The sequence below is a fragment of the Tyto alba genome, unplaced genomic scaffold (assembly GCF_018691265.1).
Source record: "Tyto alba isolate M040663 unplaced genomic scaffold, T.alba_DEE_v4.0 Super-Scaffold_1000006, whole genome shotgun sequence".
Classification (NCBI taxonomy): Eukaryota; Metazoa; Chordata; class Aves; order Strigiformes; family Tytonidae; genus Tyto; species Tyto alba.
The window spans coordinates 32418325-32436691 of NW_024881272.1; the positions used below are offsets into that span (position 1 = coordinate 32418325).

An 18367-nucleotide genomic window follows, 5' to 3' on the forward strand; every position below is an offset into this window, starting at 1 on the left:
CCACGGTTTTGGGGAAGATTATATACTTCATTGTTAAACTCCTTAGAAATCAACAGACAAGTCTTTAATTGGGGGAAAATTCTACTAAAATTAATGAATCCTTCTTTCAAAAATATTGGCTTCCATTAAATATATAGAAACTCTCAAAATCTTTAGTCAGAATGAAATGTTCTTCATGTTTCCAGTCAACGTGATATATTTTTAAACCCCTAGCCTTCATATTTATGAGGAAATAAAATAGCTGGATCACTTTTCATAATAATATACACATCACATCTGAGTACTGCCTAAACACTGTAGTTTAATAAAACGTGTTCAACTGTTGTACATAAATGTCTAGTGATATAAAATTCACTTTTTGATACAATAAGACATGAATTGGGAATGAATTAGAATAAAAAATACTGGAAGTATTATGCAAACCCATTAATTCTATATTTTACCAGTGTGATTTAAGATTACTGAAAATAGATCCTGTTAGTCATTTTCGCTGACACATGTTGTGTTGCAGTGCCAGCTTTACTGTAGAGTTGCTAGGAGTCTTTACAGAGCAGTAATACACAGATTTGCTTTTAAGTTCTCATATAATCAGAATTAATGAAGGCTTTAATAACAGGCTTTTTATTTACTTATTCGCAGATGCAAATACATGAGCAATGTTGTGGTACTTTCAGCTAAATTTAAATACATTCTAATCAATTCTAAATGAGTGGTAAACCACTTAATCTCAGATCTTTATAATTTCAAGATATTTATGTATAAAGTATGCTCTTTTGTTTGGAATTTGCCTCTCAGATCTTTTACACTTTTCATCATCTGCAGATTAATTTTTATATAGAGATATCTGTGACTGTGTGTATGTTTATGTAAATACATCTATCACATTCATGAGTGCAGGGCAAAGAAAATAAATAATTGTCCATGCTAGATTGGAGTTAGGGAAAAAAAGTATGTGGTTCCTGCTCAGACTCTTCAAAATTCTTAAAGCAGATTTGCTGAGAAGCACAAAATTACAGTGAAGTGTTTAATTGTGGTTTAAAGGACCTGGAGACCTAACTCTGTTTTCTGCATTTCTTTTTGCAATTTTACCCTTCTTTAAAAAATGAAAGTTGTTTTTTTTAGGCACATACTCTGTTATGCAAGAAAAGATTCAAGCCTTATAATGGCAGACGACACTACTTTCACTATATATCCGCAGGTGATTTTGCTCTTTGAGTAATCGTATGATTTTTTTTTTTCTTTTTTTTTCACATGAAGGAGGGCATTCACCATGGCCTGGATTCATAGGTCAGTGCATCAGGTGCATCAATGAGAGACCAACCTTTTCAGGCTCCCATTAATGTTAATGGAGATAGGATGGGGAGGAAAATACTTTTAAGAGGTGATTCTGAGCAGAAGGCCTATTCATGGTGCTCATAATTACACACATAAGGACTGACTCCCTCTGTGTGTTAAGAAGTATAAGGAAACTTTGGTGTTACATACCCAACTTGGAGGTGATGTGACTATATTCTGCGTTTTTAAGATCGAATTATTTCTGTAGCTGCTGGTTGAAATGGCACTTTGGAAATATTGATAGGAGTTCAGAAAGATCAGTAGGAATAGCGAACATTACAGGAAAAAAACCCAGTGATGCACTCTTATTCCATCTTACTTTCCCCCCACATCGAGGTAGGAAAACATCTTTGAAATGCTACTGCAGTACCAGTGTCTACCAGCCTGTTCCCATCACTTCTTGTGAGAGGCTGGTGACTGCTACCTGCAGTATTTAAGAACCCCTGAAATCCAGCTCATACAGACGTGTTCGTTTACGACAGTGAGTGACGCCAGATGCGCTGCAGAACTGGAAGAATGCTGAGCAATTAGAGACCAGGCTGCTTTACTGTGCTGTGGAAGTTTCTTCCTACTGCCTTCCATTTGTGTTTGGTCTTTGTTTTGAAGCGCAAGGCTTTTTACTTTTCCATCTTAATTTTGATTATAGAATTAGAGGTTGTGCTGAATACCCTCATGGTATATAATTTATAGTATTTGTCATTTTGCTTTCTCAGAACTGACTACATGCTTGGCGTAAAGGATATTGTGCCTCAGCTGTCTAAAATGCTGTGCTTCCCAAGTCACACTCTGAAAAACAGTATTAATAAAAACTCTTTGTGAAGTATAAGAGGAGTCTGACTATATACAAAACTGAATGCTGAGATCGAGAAATTATTACTCTACTATATTAATTTTTAATGGGCTATCTTTCTAATAATGTTTCATCTATCAAATAAATGATAAGCATATCCCAAGTGACTTGCAGAATATTCCCAGAAATGTACAAGCATAATTCCAGTGCCTATATATTTTAATGAACTAATTACAAATTAATTATACCAATTACGTATAATCAATAGTATTTCTACTTTGTCTTGTGTTTTCTTTTGCCTGTCTTTAGGGATTCAAATGCTTAAAACAGAGATACCCTCTTTTTTTAATAAGGTCCTCTTGGGAGGCCTGTACACATGTTCCTAAAACTTTGGGATACCGTTAGAGAGTAGACTTACCTCTTTGCTATAACAGGATTCTCTTTATGTAGGATACTGTTCAGCTTCCCATGATCACTACGTACAAAAAAAATCTTCTTTCCCCTTTGCTGAATGTCCTAATTCGTAATTATGCGGTAGGAAATCTAAAATCTTTGAGACTGCCGCTCTGCTAGCAAGGTCAATACTTGGCAAGAGGGGAGGTGGATGGGGAGACTGATGCTGTGTATTCTTAAAATGATCGGTTTCACTGGATTTTTTTTCTCCCAGCGTGATGGCTTATTTAAATAAGAAACATTGAAGAGGTCTTCAAATGAAATCTTCTGTGTATTTTTCTATTGTCACCACTGTGTTGGGATCTTGTCAAAGCTCTTAGGCTAGACATTGCTTTTTCTTGATAATGCTTAGATGAAAAGCCTGGAGGAGGAGAGGCAGCGGCAGCCGTGCGGATAGGCTCTGCGTGCGGTGTGCTTTCTTCAGCTGATAACGCACCGTGCTCAGCAGAGACCTGAGGAGCAGCGTTGTGTTGCTGTGGTGATTCCATCTTGAACAGGGACCCTGCCCCCCTTTTGGCCATTAAAAAGGTGTGCTGTTCGGTCTTCTGGCCAATTTCTTCATGAAGTAATATACTCTACCTTCCTTAATTTCCTTGTAATTTCACTTGGAGGAGTTGCTCTCTTTTTCACCTCCTAACTAACTTTTATGTAGTGTTGCTGGCACAGTTAGCGGCAAGTATGTTTTGATGGTGAATGAGGGACCCAGTACACTGTAGAGTGCTTTGGGATCATCTGTGATGCAAGGGGCTACGGTAAGAGTATTTATTGTTCTTTGTCAATAGACATAAAAGTATCCAGCTTAACAGTAACTTTGTCTAGCCTGAAGCTAAACCTCCTAGTCAGCAAGTCAAGAGCTAAGCCATTGTTGCTGAGACAAATCCTTCTTCTTAGAAAGAAGTTAAAAAGGAAGAGGGCATGATGTGTCATCAAGTTAAAATAGAGGAGAAATGCTGTATAAAAATGATGGCGATCCCAGGGCGTTAGAGCAAGAGGAAAGAAAACCCACACAAGATGAAGACTTCTAGAGAAAAAGAAGAGATCACAATAGTATAAAAGGTACTTTGAGTGGCCCTGAAACAGCGTTCACCAAAGACCTGGTGCATGCAAGCCAACAGATTCTGTCAGTAATGTTTTACAGAAATATTGGAAAAACCACAGGTAGCTGAATTGCAGTTTTCTTGAGGCAGTATTGACCAGAAGGTAACTTGAATGGTCTGATGAGCTTTTATCAAATTAAAGAAAAAGCTGAATGGACTTTATGTGGAGCTTAATTTACTGTGCTTTGAAGTCAGAGTATTTTAAAGCAGCTGTTTTGAAGTGTGTGAAACTAGAGAGGGCGAGGGTTGGAATAGAGAGGGTTGACATTTTACATAGCTCTTAGGAATGCCTGGGGGATGCTGTTTCTCTCCGCCTTTGCTTGAAAGGTAAGTCCCCAGTGTCCAGCTGCTTTTGCACAGTACCAGCTGCCCTACAGACCTGCGGGGCTGTAGGAGCTCACGGGCTCACCTGCTCCAAGTGGCCCTCGCCAACGAGGGTGCAAGTATCTACCCATCCATGGAAGCAGTAAAAGGCATTTCAGCGCTGTTCTGAGCTTCATGTACCCAGACCTGAAACGGCATGCCTTCATCAGCCCGGGTCAGTGCTTACGGGGTTCTTACTGTAGTCTAGCAATAGGGACTCCACAGCCGCCTCATTCCTGGATTTATCTTTATTATCATTAGCAGTTTTTTCTTACTGTTGAACTGAAGCCTTTTTTTTTTGCTGCACATTCAGCAGGTTATGTTTTGTCCTTCTCCCAGGGAGCATGGGAAACAATTGTTTTCTTTTTCATAACAAAATCACTGCATAGCCATTCACGGCAGGAAGTGAAGCAATTTAAGCGTCTCCAAATATCTTTCCTCTCTTTCTCTATGCCCCAAACAAACAGGCTCCAGATGTAGAGTTACAAAAAAGCAAACCGACTTCTTATTTGTAGAAGGTGGTATTTGACTAGATTATATATATTTTTTTTTTTTTTTTTCTTTCTTGGACTGTTCAACAGTGAGGTGCGGGGCTGGAATGCTTTGACATGTTGCTGGCTAAATGTTTGCCCTCTTGTGATAATTTGAGCTTTGTCTGTCTTGTGATAAGTTTGTTATGAACAAAGAGGCATATTCATGTCCTTGTTAAGCACATTTTCACCTGATCATGTGATGGAAACCTGTGGCTTACTGGCAAAAGCTCCACAGCTGTATTAAAAAGCAGTTTTACAATGGCTATCAGCTTGGTACTGGGAAAACTGATAAAGGCAGCTTTTCTCCCATCTCTACAACCCATCCACATTCATTAACATCAAAGTTCTGTAAGCCTCAGTACCAACTGTGTTGGTACTCATCTCACGGAGGATTTGCTTCTCTCCCCCTATGGGAAAGTTCTGCATCCTTTAAATCATATTAAGCTGCTTCATTTGTAAAATAATTCTTAATGGTGTGTCATGAATTTAATTCAATGTAGCTTTTTGAAAAATTCTCTTGGAGTTCAGCTTAAATACTACTTTTCAGGACCGAAGAGCTGGTGAATGCAATTGAGCACATTCCTGGTAAAGTTTCTAGGGTGTTTGTGATTAGTGGTTTCCAAAACCTCAGTGCAGCAGTACTAAAAGCATTGGGAGACCAGAAACCACTTTAATAAGAAATCAAAGACTCTGTGTATCTCAGCATGAGATACAGAGAGATGCACAGGACTAGCTTGCTGAGGTAGAGAAGCTGGATGCAGGACGTCACCGTAGGGCTTGGGTACATCCTGATGCTGGGCTTGGGGGGGGTCATCACTCTGGCTCCGAGTGAGGAGTTAGGAAGGAATCTCCTGTAAGGGGTGGAGTGGCATATTCTAGGGGCGGCCCTCCTGCCTTTTGTGAGCTGCAGCAGCCAGTGCTCTGCACAATACCTGAGTTTGCAGAGAAACTGGAGCATTACTGAGAACATCTGTTTTTCCTTGGTTTGTCGCATATCCTTGAAATAAATGCTAAGCAGTATTATTATTAACCTTTAGAAATGTTTTCCCTATTCCCCCAAATTCTACAATCTGGTTGTTCTTTTTCATTTCCTGCTAGGAAGAATAGCTTTTAATAAAAACAAAAAACCCCAAACCAAAGAAATTCGTTATTATTCCACAGATGTCTTCTGCTTGCAAGAGAAGGCGAGAATTTAAAGGGACAAAACTGTAGCTAGATTTTCTGTTAAACACTTGGCAAATCTCAGCAAGGGTAAGATAATATAGATGAGACTAGAGGAAACTGCAAATGAGTGCTGCTTATCTAAAAACTGCGCTAGTCTTTCAATGAGCGTGTGGAGATCGTGGAGCAATGGGTGTGTAAAAGCTCAACCCAGACAGCTCCAAATCTGTTGCTCCGAACCGATGAGATTTGAGGTATATGCTGGTGCTGCTGGATAAGCATGAAGAATTCTGAAAACTCATGGAAGTTATGAGGTATTCTGTTTTCTTAATACCTCACCCTTCTGTAAGATGCTGCTACCCAAATCTAAATAGTACTGTTGCATTTAGAGTTCTTCTGCCTGTTCTCACTCTGTTTTGCAGTAGCCTTAAAATTCCCAGCAATGTTTTTGCCTGGCCTTCTGTCTTCACTGTCCATCCATACTGTTGCAAGTCTTCTCTGGGCCAAGTCACTCTTTGCAGTTCCTTGTTGCAAAAAGCGGCCTGTCCTGTCTCCCTACTTTTTTTTTCCTGCTTTTTCTGTAGCAAATCTTCAGCACTTCATGTGTTTGCTCTTTATGATGCGAGCTCTCCATGCAGAGAGCTCTGGTTTGTTTGAAAACACATCCTACACTTCCACAAACTGCTAACGTGTCGTGTTGAGGTCAGCACACCTAACTGGTGGAAGCGCATGCTGGGCTGTCTTGGTGGATTTTTAGTTCAGGGATTATTTGAATTTGAAAGTTGATCAAAGCCAGAATGTGCATTAAGACTACTAACTGTAGGTTACATAGGTGATAGCATTTATACTTTTTCCCTTGGCTCATCAGTATTTTTTTCCTTATTCCCACATATCTCTTATCCCTTCTTTATCTCATTACACAGTGGCTTTCCTCCATTTCCTTATGAGTTCAGGGGTTTTTTTCTTATCTCTGTGGCTTTTCCCTGTAGTCAGCATTCAGTGTGTTTTTTCTGGAGCTGGATAGTCTGAAGATATAAGATATTAAGAGAGTCTAATGAATGTAATCCCTGTGACTTTAGCTCTGTTGAGAGCAAATATGAAAGGCGGATGAAACCTTAGGTTGATAGAGAAGTTTGATAAATTAAAAGGTAGTGACATGCACCTGAGCCCACTGCACAGTGACACTTTCAAAACTACCACAGTCAGTGCCTATCTTTTGATCTTTTTATTTGAGAATAGCACTAGTGTTTAAGATCTCTTTCTTTTGATCGTTCCCTGGAGGCACTTTCGTCCCAACTATCTACTGCATATCCCTCTTCCACAGCAGATGAACATTGACTGCATAGTGCTTGCCAGCTCTGCCAGACCTACATGGGTTTGAGTAATTGCTGGCCACCATGTTCATTCTTGCTGTAGCAGACTGATAGGATTTCAGATCGCAGATGATGAAAGCCCAGTGTGGGAAACCCATTGTGCCACCTACTCTTATTTTGCTGTTCTCCCTCCTCCTTTGGGTGTGGCTCTGTGTGTTTTGTTTGTTTTTTTCTTTCCGTGTGAATTCCCGTTTCTTTGCTGACATTTCCCACAACAGAAGTTTTGATTAATGCTGGCTGCACACTAGTCCTTCTAAAATTCATTGCTTTATTCCCTCACTGCAGATCAATAAATACTTATGTTTTATTTCCAGTGCTTTGCCTTACATCACAGAAAAGTTCAACATTCCTCCTTGAATACCATTCTGTATTTAAGTTTGTATTACTTCAGCACATCAGCCTGTAGTTTATTTCTTTGGTACGGCCAGAGGCTGTGCATTGTGCAGTCGTCTTCCTAAATAGTTCTGCTGACTGCAATCTAATATGAGTGGAAGAGGCAGAAACAATTCTTAAGCGCTTTGAATTTCAGTCTGATTGCCCATGCGGTGTGGATCTAGCAAAAACTAGTTGAGCACTTTCTCAGGGATGTTTTTTCAGTCTTTAGAGTACCTTTGGCAGTTTCTATGGCCAAGCCCAGTAACTGTGTTAGGATGAATGAACAAAAGGTTTGGACCTTGAGTCTCAATCCTAAATTGAGGCCGCATTAAGGAGGGAATTGGACCTTACTCACAGCTGTCTCTTCCTCTCTTCCTCTTCTGTTGGGAAGTACTAAGTGCCTTAGGAGAGGCTGCAGGTTGTTTATTGATCTTGACTCTTGCATCCCATTGGTATCGGTGGTGTGTATGTGGAGGGTGGCTCTGCAAAGGGAATGAGTGGCACTTCATAAAATGAGAGCACGGGTGAGTATTTGGAGTAATTTCACAACACTGAGCATACAGGTAAGTTACTTCATGCACAGTTCTGCCTTTGTTCTACATAAACATAAAAGGCATTCGGTCCTTTTCATTGTTGACAACTGTATGTTTCTTGTACAGTATGCTACAGCATTGTGTTTAAGACTCTTTCAGTCTGGTATCTTACACACTTGCAAACTGAGGAGTTTTAAATATGGATATGTATGTTAGACCTGGAAGTGGTCCCATGCAAAATGTAATGAAGCTGGGTTGCTCTGACCCCTGAGCTCTAACATGTGTTTGTTTTGGCTCTCTTGCAGAAACCTGCAGTATACAAATTGGCACTTGTAAAATTGTTCTGATAAATCAAAATTGGTACAGGAAAAAAAGTTTCAAACTGTTTCTTTTGGGATCCTTTGCCATGCTATTTTTGATGTGTGTTTTCAGAGGAGTGTTTTTGTGGTAGCAGGCAGTTTGTTGCTTGAAGAAAGCTAAAATATTCTAGGAAGTCAGGCTAGCTGAATTTAGATCTTAAGTGATGCCAAAACTAATATAGCCTGTAACTAAGTGAGAGTGACTTTGCACAGTAAATGTCAGTCACCCGCAGCTTTGTCTTACATTTTCATATGAGCCTTTAAAAAAAAAAAGGAAAACACAAACAAAACCCCAGAAAATGTGGTAGCTGCTTACATCCAATGGAGTTATAGCTACAGCCTACTGCTTCGGGGGGAGGCTGCTCCTCGTCCTGGGCGCATAGCGAGGGCTCTGCCGGTGCTGGGGGCTGGAGCTGCCGGAGCATGAAACGCCTGCGGTGGTGCGGGAGCTGGGCTGGGCTGGCCTGGAGTGCCCTCTCTTGGCTGCTGCGGAAACCTCGCAGCTTGGGAAGGTCGGGGAAAGAGTCAGTCCGTTGTTAGCATTTCAGTTTCCCAGTGTGATGAACAAGGGTAAGCTGCACTGGTTATATTCCCAGCTTTGCTTCCGAAGGACCTCGGCTAGCTAGCTGAGTGGGAATCTTTGGTGCCCATGGCAAGCTCGAATCCCTCGCTTGAAGCCACAATAAAGTTACACGCTCCCAGGAGCACTGCATGTATGACTCTGTTAACAAGGTGCTCCCGGGACTCTTAACATTTTAGCAGGGCTCAGGTTTTTAAGAGGCTTCATGCTGCGCCGAATCCAGGGATCCCAGAGGCAGCAACTGCAGTGGCCCCTGCTTGACTTCGCACTGCTAAATGAATCCAGAACAAATGAGGCTCTGAAAATAAGAAGAAAAATTTGACACCTGGACTCCGGGAAACATTTGTGGATTTTGATGAGGAGCAGTAGGGGGGCAGGGAAAACCTATGGTTCAACGTAGTTAAATATATGGTGTGCTAAGTATGAATAAATTGTGACTATTTTAAACAAGTTCATATACTCTATGGCTGGCTCGAGCACAAAGGAAAAGACAACAGCTACAACATACTAGTTCCTCAAAGGGTTACCTGGAGGCCAGCATCCTGGGCTGCTGCTGCATGGCAGTGGTCAGCTTCCATACAAGCGGCAAACTTATTTACCTGTAATTCTTTTTTTAAAAAAGAACTTGTGTCAGTGGTTGTGAGTTAAGGGGCTTTGTCTCCTGATAGCCTTACTTTGCAGTACGATTCCTTTCCTTATTGTTCATAAATGATTCATTTGTGTAAAGAAATCCTTCAGTAAAGTGAAGTTAAAAGTTCCTCTTTAAATGTACGAAGCCCAGTTCGTGCCCGTTTTAAGATGACCAAATTGCACGAGGCTGTCCTGTGCACACTCCCTCTGCTGCAATGCAAAGTCATGTAATAATTTCTTGAACTATTAAAGTTGAGTCACTTCTGTATTCCATCCGAATACCATTACAGCAAGATCTTAGCTCTGGGTTTGGGGAGGGAGTTTCTTCCCAGCCTGTAAACTCCATCCAAGTAAATAAGCCTTTCATTTTAAAGCAGACTGAAATCCAGTCCTGACTGCTAGTGACTGAAAATCACTATTATCTGGCTTAATGTGAGCCAGGTAAAATGAAATCAAGAGCCTTAGGGTGAGTATGCAGTAGTGGTTAGTGCTGTTTAGTAACCCTGAATGGCTCTACCTGGTCTGTTAACGTGGATGCGGCCTCAAAGTCCATCAGAGCACTGTGGGAGTGAAGTTGCCTTTTGCAGTTAGTATAGAAGGTAAGAACCTGGTTTTTAGCCTGCTGCTAGCACTGCTTTCTTTTAAAAACAAGGCAGCAGCCCACAAAGTCCAGTTGCATTCGCTGCTTACAAGATATGGATGTGAATTCAGTGTTTGCTGTCATGTTTTAGTGAGTGTCGTTCTTCAGGGTACATCTGGGTTTGAGTGTAAACTGTAAGGCAAGGTTTCAAAAAAACATTGTTCCTTTAGGTAAGAAAAGCACGGTGCAGTCCGCAGTTCCAATCACCCTCATGTTAAATTACGGAGAATGTGTATTAATGATTATACCTTGAAATTCAGTAGGCCTGTGTCTTCACGTGCGGCTTTTGTTGCATTCCTCATCGCAATCGCATTGCGATTCACGGTCGCTGTTAACAAACACTCGGGGTTTTACAGCACTGCTCATGTTACGGGCTTAGCCCCGTCACTGTGTAGTTTATATTGCTCTTCTCTTCCTGTACAATAGCTCCCTCTGCTTGAAAACAGCAGTGTAATTATAACCCCTGTTTTGCATTTTCCTGAATAATGCTTTTTAATATGGGCCCCTTTTTTAAGGGGATTTCTGCTGCTGCTCTTTGTGAAGCAATTCAAATACATGTCTTATGCTCGTGCACGTTGTGAAGTAGTGAAGGTGATCACCATGCTCCTCTTGAAGTTTTACTGCAGAGGAACGGTGTAAGTTTGCAGGAACTCAAACTTCACTTTTAGCATGAGGATGAAAGCTGGATGGAACACTTTTTCAGCTAAATTATCTCTTACCAGAACATGATGATTTATCGAAGTCAAAATGTTTTTATTTTAGTGAAAGCTTAAGCTGAAATGGGACTGTTTCTCATCAGAAATGTGGTACTTAGGCCGCTGACCTTGAATATCTGGATAGAAGCTAATGGTGAGACTGCCATGTCCTGCTTAAGTGGTTCTGATCTGGAACCCAAACAAGAGCAGCTTTGGATCAGACAGAGCAGGGATTTAAACCTGGTTCTCCCACATTCTCAGCCAGAGCCATAATTACTGGGCCAGTCACTCACTCGAAAAGTTTTGTCAGCTTATCTGCATCAGTAAGGATGAGTGCCGTTTTTGTTTTGTTCATTTTTTATCAATATAGCTAAGCCAGCAAAAGTCATATTATAAAAGCTGTTGCGTCAGCAAAGGTGTAGTTTTGCTGAGAGAGCATTCACCCATTTAGGGAACCAGCAGAAACCTTGCTTGCCATGGCAAGATGAGCCTGTGATAGGAAAACTTGCTGGTTTAGTTCTATTAGCAAAGCCTTCCTAATGTGAACAGTGCCTTACTTGCTTGAAAATGGCTGTCTCAACACGATCCTGGTTTTGCAAAGACGTTCAAAAGGTTATTTTTATTTTGCAGTGGAGCAAACTCAAAAATTAAGAATGTCTCAAAAGTCTCTGTCAAATGGAGTGTTTGTTCTGTGGTCAGCTGTCATGAGGATGATTAGCCACATGGTTTTGTCGGCAAGGGCAGACAAAGCTGACTCTCTACACAAAGGGCAGCAGTAACTTTACATTTTCAAAATTCAACGCTCTTAAAGCAAACCTCTTTTTTACATCTTGGAATCCTTCGGATTCTTCTTCTGGACTTCCTGCATTTGAGTTTGTTTTGTTTCTAAAAATTTCCAACGTGTAGGCAGAAACATGGATAACTTGCGATGAAATCCTTTCCCCTTGGCATTGTGTGAGGCAGGTCTGAGCATAAACAGTCCGACAGCCCAAGCACGTTGGCACGGGCTCAGTAGGCAGAACACCATTGCGCAGCAGAGGGAGGATGCTGGGCGTGATTATCAAGACATGATACTCACAAGGAAGCCTCTTCTGTACAACGCAGATACCCAGTGTTTGGGAAGATTATGAAACGGCAGGATTAAGCAGTAGAACAGGAAAGAGTTATTGCTAATACGTATTTACTTGAATTCACCTTCAGCATGGCTCTTCCTGCTGTGAACTCTTAATTTCAGTTCTCTAATTTCAGCCATTTACAGATACTATATTCATTGCCTCATATATTTTCACCTTAAAAAAACATGTTCCTTTGGAAAGCAATGTATAGTTTTATAAAGAGTTAAAAAAGCATCCCTGTTTCCAAATTAACACTGAGGTGGTGAATTCACGGTGGTCTTTCTGATTTGAATTTTGCCCTTTTTTTATCCCTCCTGTGTCCTGAATAAGATGCAAGTCCTGAGGGAAAAATTATACATGATTATGCATTTGAAGACTCAGTGCACACAAGGAACATTTCTGAACTTTGTGAGCCCTTAGTAAGGGGGAGAAAGGCTAATTCTAATCTTAAAAAAACAAACAAGGAAACAAAAAAATAAATGCATAAATTTTTCATGTATCTTTCTGCCATTATATAATAACTTATGATCATTTCATTGGATTGAAGGTGAATTTTAAAATGGCCGAATAAATGATAAAAATGGTACATGACACAATGTGAAGGCTAATACTGGGAAAAAAAAATAAGTGAATATCCTTGCATCAGTTTACAAACTCTCCAATATGTATAATATTTTCTACTTCACATTTCTTTGTATACACCACTACAGTGTTCCTTGTCTTCAGTAATAATCTTAGTTACTTTTCTGTTGATGTCCCCTGTATTGTCTGTTAAGGAAGCTTCATGGGTAGAGAAAATGTCTTTTCTAAATTGTCATGCAGATTTCACAAAGCAGGAACACTGCAGTAACATAGCAAATGTATACTGCTATTTCTTGAATGTTTTGTGTTTGCATTGTAGTTTTAATTTAATAATGTTTTTAATTAAATTTTTAATCCTGCAATGATTTCTTTTAACATCAGTTTTGCTGCTATGGAGCTCTTGAATGGCATGCAGAATGGTTATTTTATGTAACATTAGCACGTAACAGGCTGCATGGAGGCTTGTGGAAGAGTGCCAGCGTTGTTTTTCTATTTGCAGGTTGGCCTGGCCGTTTCTGTGCCTGTAAGAAGAGGGCAGGCGGGGTATCAGTCAGCTTTCGGATCTTAAAATTTCTTAATGGCTTAGGCACCTGATGCAATATCTTCCTACTGCAAACCTTTCTTTTTGTACACTGTAAGCCTTGCCAGTATTAGTAGATGATGAATGTGTTTAAGTGTTCTTTACATACTAAAAAGAAACATCATCTTTCGGGGGGATTTGTCACTTTTTTTTTTTTTTTTTTTTTTCCCCTCCAGGATCCCTTAGATCCAACAAGAACAGCCATTGTGATCAGCTCTTTGGTAGCAGGTGGAGTAGCCGAACGTGGGGGCAAGCTTCTACCAGGTGACCGCTTGGTGTTTGTAAATCAGACATATTTGGACAGCACCACTTTAGCAGAGGCAGTGGAAGTGTTGAAATCTGTACCCCCAGGTACAGTTTCTCTTGGAATCTGCAAGCCTTTGGTGGTAAGGACAGATTTTAACTTTTTTTCTATTTCATTCTATGACGTATGTAGACTGGATTGTTGTATTTGGGCGGGTAGAAATTCAGGGTAGAAGTATGTTTGCATGTGGAAAGCGACTAAGTTGCTATGCGGACACCTCAACACATCCAGAAATTCTGGCTCACTGGCGAATGGGCAGCTCTATGTCCAAAAGGTCTGACTGGAAGACCAGCGTTCTTGAGTTCCTCCTGAAAGAACATCCACATGGAATCAGAACACGTCTGGGCAAACCTGTGCGTGCTAGCCTTGTGCATAGGTGTAACATGGTTTGAGCAATTCAGCGAATCAGTTAAATATGTGCTGAAGTTCATTTCACTTTAAGACACTGCTAAGTGCTTGCTTGAGCTCCACTGACATCAAAGAAACTTAATCTGTTTGAAGTCAAGGCTGTAAATTCAAGTAGAATTTCCTTTTTCTAGAATCAGGGCTTTGGAACAGACAGTAGTTTACTTGAGAACACTGCAGTATTGTTCATCGAGGGCACCCAGGCAAAATTAATTAAAGCACCATCTAATAGAAAGTGCTTGTAATTCAAAGTGGTAGAGGAGTGGTGAAATGGGAATGTAGGAAAGCTGTTAAGTATATTCTTTTCAAAAAAGTGATATTTCATTCTTTATATCCTTGTATTTGTTTTTCATTCCTACACATCTTTTTATTCTTACTCTATCTGCACTAGTATCTTAAAAGAATAAAAGCTGTGGTCTTTGTGTTCTCCATTTATGATTTCCCTTTTTTTATAATTCTCTAACTTTTTCACATCTCTTTTCTAATGGCTGGTTTTCCCTCTCCCATTTAGTTTATTGAAAAAATGTGTGAATTTTTTTGTCTGCTTTCCTGACTCATCATTTTGATTGCCTTTCTTAGGGAGAAAGCAAAGAGGAGAAGAACATGCACAATGTCGATTCCAGCAACATTAAAACCAGCCCTGGATCTCCAGAACCAATAGATAATATTAATTTCTCAGTGATACTCGAAGCACCACAGGTATGTGGTCACTCTTTTGGTTCAGCTTAAGTTTATATGGATAGGAGATTGTGTTTTAAAGTAAAAAAATAGTATGTCCTTCAGATAAGACTTAAGTATCAGATAGTCTTCAGGCCGGATTCCCTCTGAAAAAGACTCCAACAGCTAACTGTACATTAATAGTATTGTGAACACTAAGCATATGCATAGCACTTACCAATGCAGTTCCCACACTGCCTTATCAAATTTACTATGTCATTAAAATACCTTGGGTTACCTTGGATATGAAATAGGAATGCAACGTTATTAGTAGTCATAAGTACTTGGTTCAGCTTTGCAAAGAAAGTCAGGTATGGAAGCAGAACACGTTTTATTATAATAAAGCAAAACAAAAAAAAAAATCAGGGTACAAGGCAATCTTGAAATTTGTTCTTCTTCTTAGACTTCTTATGTGGTCTTGAGCGATTTCTTTACTCCCTCCTTCAATTCTCCTCTTTCTTATTTCCCGAGAAATAATTCTGTTTATTGTGGGAGGATGAGGCACTAAAGATAGTGAGAAACGCAGGTACTAGGGTACTAGGCAATAATATTGCAATACTGACCTGAGTAGAGTGAGAGAGATGTGCATATTTTTGAATATTCATCAGTTCTTGCGTGCTTTGCCAAATTTTTATTATTTCACTTTGGTAAATGAATTCTTTTTAGAGCAGAAAAGACAATACATAAAGGATCATCCAGAACGGCAACACAGTAATAAAAGAAATTCTAGATTTTCTTATTGCTGAACATGTCTACCTGTCTCTGGATACAAACATCTTTAATGCTGAAAAGGCATATTAGAACCACTGAAAGGAGCAATATTGTGGGGCAGATGTAGGTATACTAAGTAGAAATTAGCTTGGACATGATATTTACTGATTTTCATGATATAAAATGGAGTTTGTTGTTTTCCGGGTGCATAGGAAGGTTTCCTGGCAGAGCAATTGGTCCTCTGTCAGCTCAGATTAGTTTTATTTAGAAAGCAAAGTAACAATGTTAAGTATTTTTAAATAAAGTATTTTATCGTAAAGTCCTGCTGGATATAGAAACTGGAATGATCAATTTGTACAAAATACATGCAGAGGTATTTCCTTGTATTTTGTTTTACCTTATGTATGAAAGCATTGATAGTAGCTTAGAGCAGTAGTATAAGATTTCCATTTATTTATTATTCTAGGCCCATATGAGAGCCAAGAGTGGTGTGTCATGATGGCTTCCACTCTTATGCACTAGCAAAGTGCTGACAAAGCTGACTTAAAAAAAAAAAAAAAAAAAAACACGGAACTTGAAGATTTTATATGCTACAACAGTAGACTTTACTGTCATGTTTGCAGTATTCCCTAATCCATTGGTAGCGTCTGCTACTGCAGTGCAGCAGTTGGTGATTATACATACCTAAGTGCTGTATCAGGGGATGATAATACAAATCGCTGTGTGGTTCTGAGCTAAGTCAACTGTTTTACACAACGATGAAGTTGGTGCCTCCTACAGAAGCATTTGGAGAATGATGCTGCAGAAGCAAAGTGAAACGAAGTAAAGATGAAGAGAATTAGAATCTCTTCAGACTGGGTATTTTTTGAGATTGAGGTACACAGGTCAAATAAATTAAAGGAATATTTAATGCTTATGAAAAATGTGCTAATTTCTAGGTTGCTGATGTTCTGCTTTCATGCCAGCTAGTATTATTGTCTTGTTTCCTTATGCTCTTGTCTGTCTCGTTTTTTCTCCTGCCTCTCATTTGAACTGTGCAGGCATTTTTGGCAGTGTCTAGGTTTTTTTCATCTGCATTTGTACAAACCTAGCAAAATGGTATTCTAACACTGAAAGTCAGAAATAACGAAGTACCTTGGGGAATCTGGGAAGGGGCAGGAAGCAGAAAGGAAAACGTTTTGATTGAGGACCCCTGAATCTCTAGATTGCTTTCAGTGTTTGGGGTTTTGGTGCCTTGAAGATCAGGTTTGGGCATACATACTTGATGGCCTGGAGAAAAGGGAGGAAAAGCTTTCTGGTAGCGGTGCATGGCGTAAAATTTCAGACATGCCTGTGCAGACTCACTCAGTGAGCACCCCATTCGGTTTAGGAGAAGCACGGAGCGTTGGAAACTGGGGAGGCTCATGACAAATCCCAGAAGAAGAACTGTTGAGTGAGAGCTTTCAGAATGGGTTTTAGTATCTTTTCTTTTGGTTTTGTTGTTTTTTTTTTTGATTTTTTTTTTTTTGATTTGTTACTCTGTGGTTTGGATTCAGAAGAAAGTTGAGCACTCTTTTTAAAATGTAAGAGTATCAGATAATGAACAGTCACAGTCAGTTACTTCCTTTTTTTTTTTTTTTTTTTTTTTTTTTAAGGATATGGGTCATTCATTTCACCTCTTCCCCCAGGTTAAAATATTGTATGGAATTCCCAAGGGAGGAACAAATGAGTGTTGTTTTTGGATTTTTTTTTTTTTGGTTGTGTTTTTGTTTTTTTTTTTTTTTTTAATTGCTGATACTGTTGCATAAGCAAATTCATGCTGTTTTTTGTTTAGCTGATGGTATTGAAAGAAATGTATGTGTGTTCATAAAGCAATAGCAGGTAAGTCTGGAGCACAGCAATACTTTAGCTGGGTCTATGTATACTTTTTCTTGTGTTTTTTTTAGTGTTATTTAATAATTCTCATTCCCTAACTTCAGTCCAGATTGGTTATTCTTAATGGCTCCAGCAATATGCAAGCTGTGCAACTTAAATTTCTTTATATTTAAAAAAAAATTGCAATGTCTACTTTTGGTGTTAAAAGTCAGTGTATTTTCTGCAAAGGGTAGAAGATTTTCACTTTAAAAATCGGGATATATTTTTAATATGGGCCTAACATAAAACGTAGTTTTAAGGGTTAGCAAGAGACAAAATGTAAAATCTATATTCCTGTAATGTTTTATGCAGGGTTTCAGAGATGAAACACCTTTTAAAGAAGAACTTGTTGATGAACCAAGTTTGGACTTGGGAAGGTCATTTCAGCTTTCTCAAAATGCCAATGAGTATGAGAAGGAGTCTTGGGAGATGCATGAATTTCTGAAACCCAGAACAGAAGAAACGGATGAAGAACGGGAAATGTTGGTGGATGATGAGTATGAAGAAGATTCAGACTTCCTGAAATATAATGCGTCATGTGGACAGAAGGCAACTTCAGAGGAGAACCTCGGTACAGAAGGATGGGCAAAGCAACTTGAGACTACTGAAATACAAGACCTAAGATCCAGTGTTAACTTAAGTCCAAAACAGTCCCTGGAATATCCATTCAGTAAAGATCAGATGGTAAGGAATGCTGGGTTGGTCTCGGTGCTGCACCTTGACCATGGGACCCGTGCCTCAAGGCAAATTCCAGACCTAAACTCTGTAAGGAGTCTTTCTAGTGTTTTAATTACTAGATGAGATCTGAGTACCGCTACCGGACACCAGTCCATCCTTTTGTACGTTTGGGAAGGTTCGTTTGGTTACTTAGTGCCTGTTTATTTAACTGCTCAGATGAGATACGTGCTGTCGTTGGTATATTTACAGACATCCTGTACTTGCGTCTTCCTTCCCATCTCTGACTTGTGAGCTCAGTTCTTTCTTGCAAGCTGTGCTAATGTGGTGCATGTCAGTAACAGCAGAATGTCACTTCATGGTTTTAATAGTCCAGGGACTTCAGCAGTAACTTCAGTGAGAGGAGCTCCCTTTTTTTCTCATTATTTTTAATCCAAATCAGTTCCTTGAGCCAGATGATAGTGCAGT

The 18367-nt window shown here is 39.6% G+C and overlaps 1 protein-coding gene across 4 annotated transcripts in view; it reads left to right on the forward strand.

Moving 5' to 3' along the window:
• Positions 1-18367, forward strand: part of PATJ (PATJ crumbs cell polarity complex component) — a 154955-nt gene that overhangs the window by 38838 nt on the left and 97750 nt on the right. For all 4 annotated transcript variants that reach the window (XM_042806676.1, XM_042806695.1, XM_042806687.1 and 1 more), the window contains exons 18-20: positions 13371-13580; positions 14483-14602; positions 17537-17908. In XM_042806676.1, coding sequence (XP_042662610.1) covers positions 13371-13580; positions 14483-14602; positions 17537-17908 — 702 coding nt within the window. The remainder of the gene's footprint in view (positions 1-13370; positions 13581-14482; positions 14603-17536; positions 17909-18367) is intronic.